General features: G+C 42.8%; 1 protein-coding gene across 1 annotated transcript; it reads right to left on the bottom strand.

Annotated features, from left to right (window-relative positions):
• Window positions 1-244: 244 nt before the first annotated feature.
• LOC124585881 (cyclic pyranopterin monophosphate synthase-like) lies at window positions 245-679 on the bottom strand. Its single transcript, XM_047131403.1, has one exon. It carries the CDS (start codon window positions 677-679, stop codon window positions 245-247), a length of 435 nt encoding a protein of 144 aa, XP_046987359.1.
• Window positions 680-2,541: the final 1,862 nt, after the last annotated feature.

Below are 2,541 nucleotides of genomic sequence, written 5' to 3'. Positions count from 1 at the left end.
ATTTATCTACAGTGTACTACAAAGAAAGTGGTTAAGGGTAAATCACATTTTGAAAAGCTTTTGTAAATGGGCAACTTGACAAATTATTTTTAATTAAGTTTCTCTCTTTTTTGAAATTAAAGGTGCAACTTATATTCAGGCCAATTCGATGTGTATATAATTTATGATAACTACGAACAGACATTGAAATTTGCCTACATCACACCAGGTATACTTAACTTATTTCACTGACCCACACAGATGCTCATGTCCGGTGGAAGTCTCCTCTAGTTCCCCCACTTTTGGCCAGAAGCATTATTTCAGATATCACAATGTCATGACTCACAGCTTTGCACATATCGTACACTGTTAAGGCAGACACCGATACAGCAGTGAGAGCTTCCATCTCCACGCCCGTCTGCCCTCTACACTTTGCCGTGCCAGTTATAATCACACAGTTGAGAGCAGAGTCCAGTTCAATGTCCACAGCCACAGAGGATAAAGATATGTTATGACACAGAGGGATAAGGCTGGACGTCTGCTTGGCCCCCACAATTCCCGCCAGGCGAGCAACGCTAAGTACGTCACTTTTCTTCAGACCATTTTCTCGTACGAGTTTCATCAGTTCGGGTCCCACAAAAACCTTTGCTCGTGCTGTAGCAGTCCGTTCTGTCACCAGCTTCAAACCCACGTCGACCATTTTCGCCCTGCCGGTCCGGTCAACATGAGTCAGACTTCCGTACTGTGCTCCCAAACTGCAGAAATGGCAAGAGAAGACAGAGGGCTGTGCTCTGTGTGTTTGTCTAGTTAGGAGTCCTGCATTGCACATAATGGTTGGGGTACAGGGAAGCAAAAGAAACTGTTTTCTAGATTCAGTCACTACACTCAAATTATGTGACAACAACTGAGACATCTGTGTATCCAACACAAACAGGGGCGAAATATTGGTATCCAAGAAGAAGTACTTTTGAAAATCTTGTTTCTGAACTTTTAACAACTTCCGACTTTGTGCCTTCATGACATCACTACAGCCATCAAGTTCAGTGCCACCTGGAACAAAAATACAAGCTGTAACAAAGAACTCTTCATGATCTGAAAATAGGTTAACTACAAAAGAATTTTTAAGCATTCGTGTTGAAACACCCCCGATTAATTCCTTTACTGGATTTTGGGTAATTTACCGAAGCCACCAAACAGTTAATTATTATGATATATGACTGTGTGCTTAATGGATGAAAGGCTATTGGTTGTTCTGCTGTGGTTTCAGGAGTATTTCAACCGAATGCGGCTGTTCTGAGACGGAATAGCTAATGATTGAAAGTTTGTCTATTGTTAAGTATCACAAAGGTTGTGATGTACAACTGATATATATTTCCTACTAACACACAAATTCTGAGGCAGTTGCTACCTTTGCCTTACACGTCTAATTGCGGTTATCTCTTTTTATTGATTGCTGATTTTCAGTACTTTGTCACACGCAATGCTGATGGTTAACATTCACAACAATCCTTACTGCAATCCATGGTTGTTGCTGGCCGACGCGGTTGACGTGAAACACGTAATTCGGCACTTGTGACTTTCTGTTTCTTATCACTCGCGAATTGGCATTAGTGAGAGTCAACCCCACGACGATCAGGGGGACGTGCTCACTCGTCATACTCCAGTGAATTTTACCGTTTACAACTCACTCGACCACCATTCTTGCCCGTCTTTCCCACTCTACTTCTCACTCGACACTCTACCATACTACTGCGCACTCAGCACTAGTCTTACTGCCTACTGCAGCGCTCGACAATCGACTCCTGTCCGCTATCGACCTGGGCGTCAGATTCTAGGATCTATGTTTGTGGGATCACGGATCCCTTACAGTGTTGAAGACAAGTTCTTTGAACCTTAATGATCTGTGATGATTCTTTTCTTTCCTAAGCTAAGGTCGAAAATCTGTTTTGTCTGCAGAAGTGTGCAATATGAATATTACATAAAGTTGATAGGAACATCTCACATAAATCTCCTCAGTGGCTGTAGATTTCACAATCTTGCAGGAGTGGATACAAGGGGAGGTCATAGCAATGATGATAACTACCAAACACTTCCCAAACAACATATTATACTGGGGTGCCCTTTGAAGGCAGCAGTGTGGTGCATTCTGTGCAGAAAGAGATGGGGAATGCTTTATGGTGCTGTCTGTGTGTTCTCTATCTCTCTCTCTCTTTCTCTCTGTCCCACGACTCACATTTCAGCCACTTCCAACCCTCGTATCTGGCACAGGCCACTGTGTCTGCTTCTGACTCTGCCTAGTAGAATTTATGCGGTCGGAAAGCTATCGCTGTTGCTTTCTAATGTAATACTTGTCATGTTTCCTTTATGCCAGCCACTGTGAACACTAATGGCTAAGTAACCTCACCATACCTAAATGCCTTGTATCGTACACGCACCCCATAATGCACACTACAGACAGATGTGGCAGAATGACACGATGTCTTTATATTTTTTAGTTCACCAATTTCCAAATGCACACATAACTTTTGGAGAAGGAGGTAGCGTGGAAACAGAAGTGTGTCA

This window comes from Schistocerca americana, unplaced genomic scaffold (assembly GCF_021461395.2).
Source record: "Schistocerca americana isolate TAMUIC-IGC-003095 unplaced genomic scaffold, iqSchAmer2.1 HiC_scaffold_51, whole genome shotgun sequence".
In the NCBI taxonomy this organism is placed as follows: domain Eukaryota; kingdom Metazoa; phylum Arthropoda; class Insecta; order Orthoptera; family Acrididae; genus Schistocerca; species Schistocerca americana.
The sequence above is the reverse complement of the archived record's forward strand: the minus strand, read 5'-3'. Positions and strand labels throughout refer to the sequence as shown.

Bases quoted from the DNA above. Each gene is read 5' to 3' on its own strand.
- LOC124585881 (XM_047131403.1), bottom strand. From the start codon at position 679: ATGGTCGACGTGGGTTTGAAGCTGGTGACAGAACGGACTGCTACAGCA.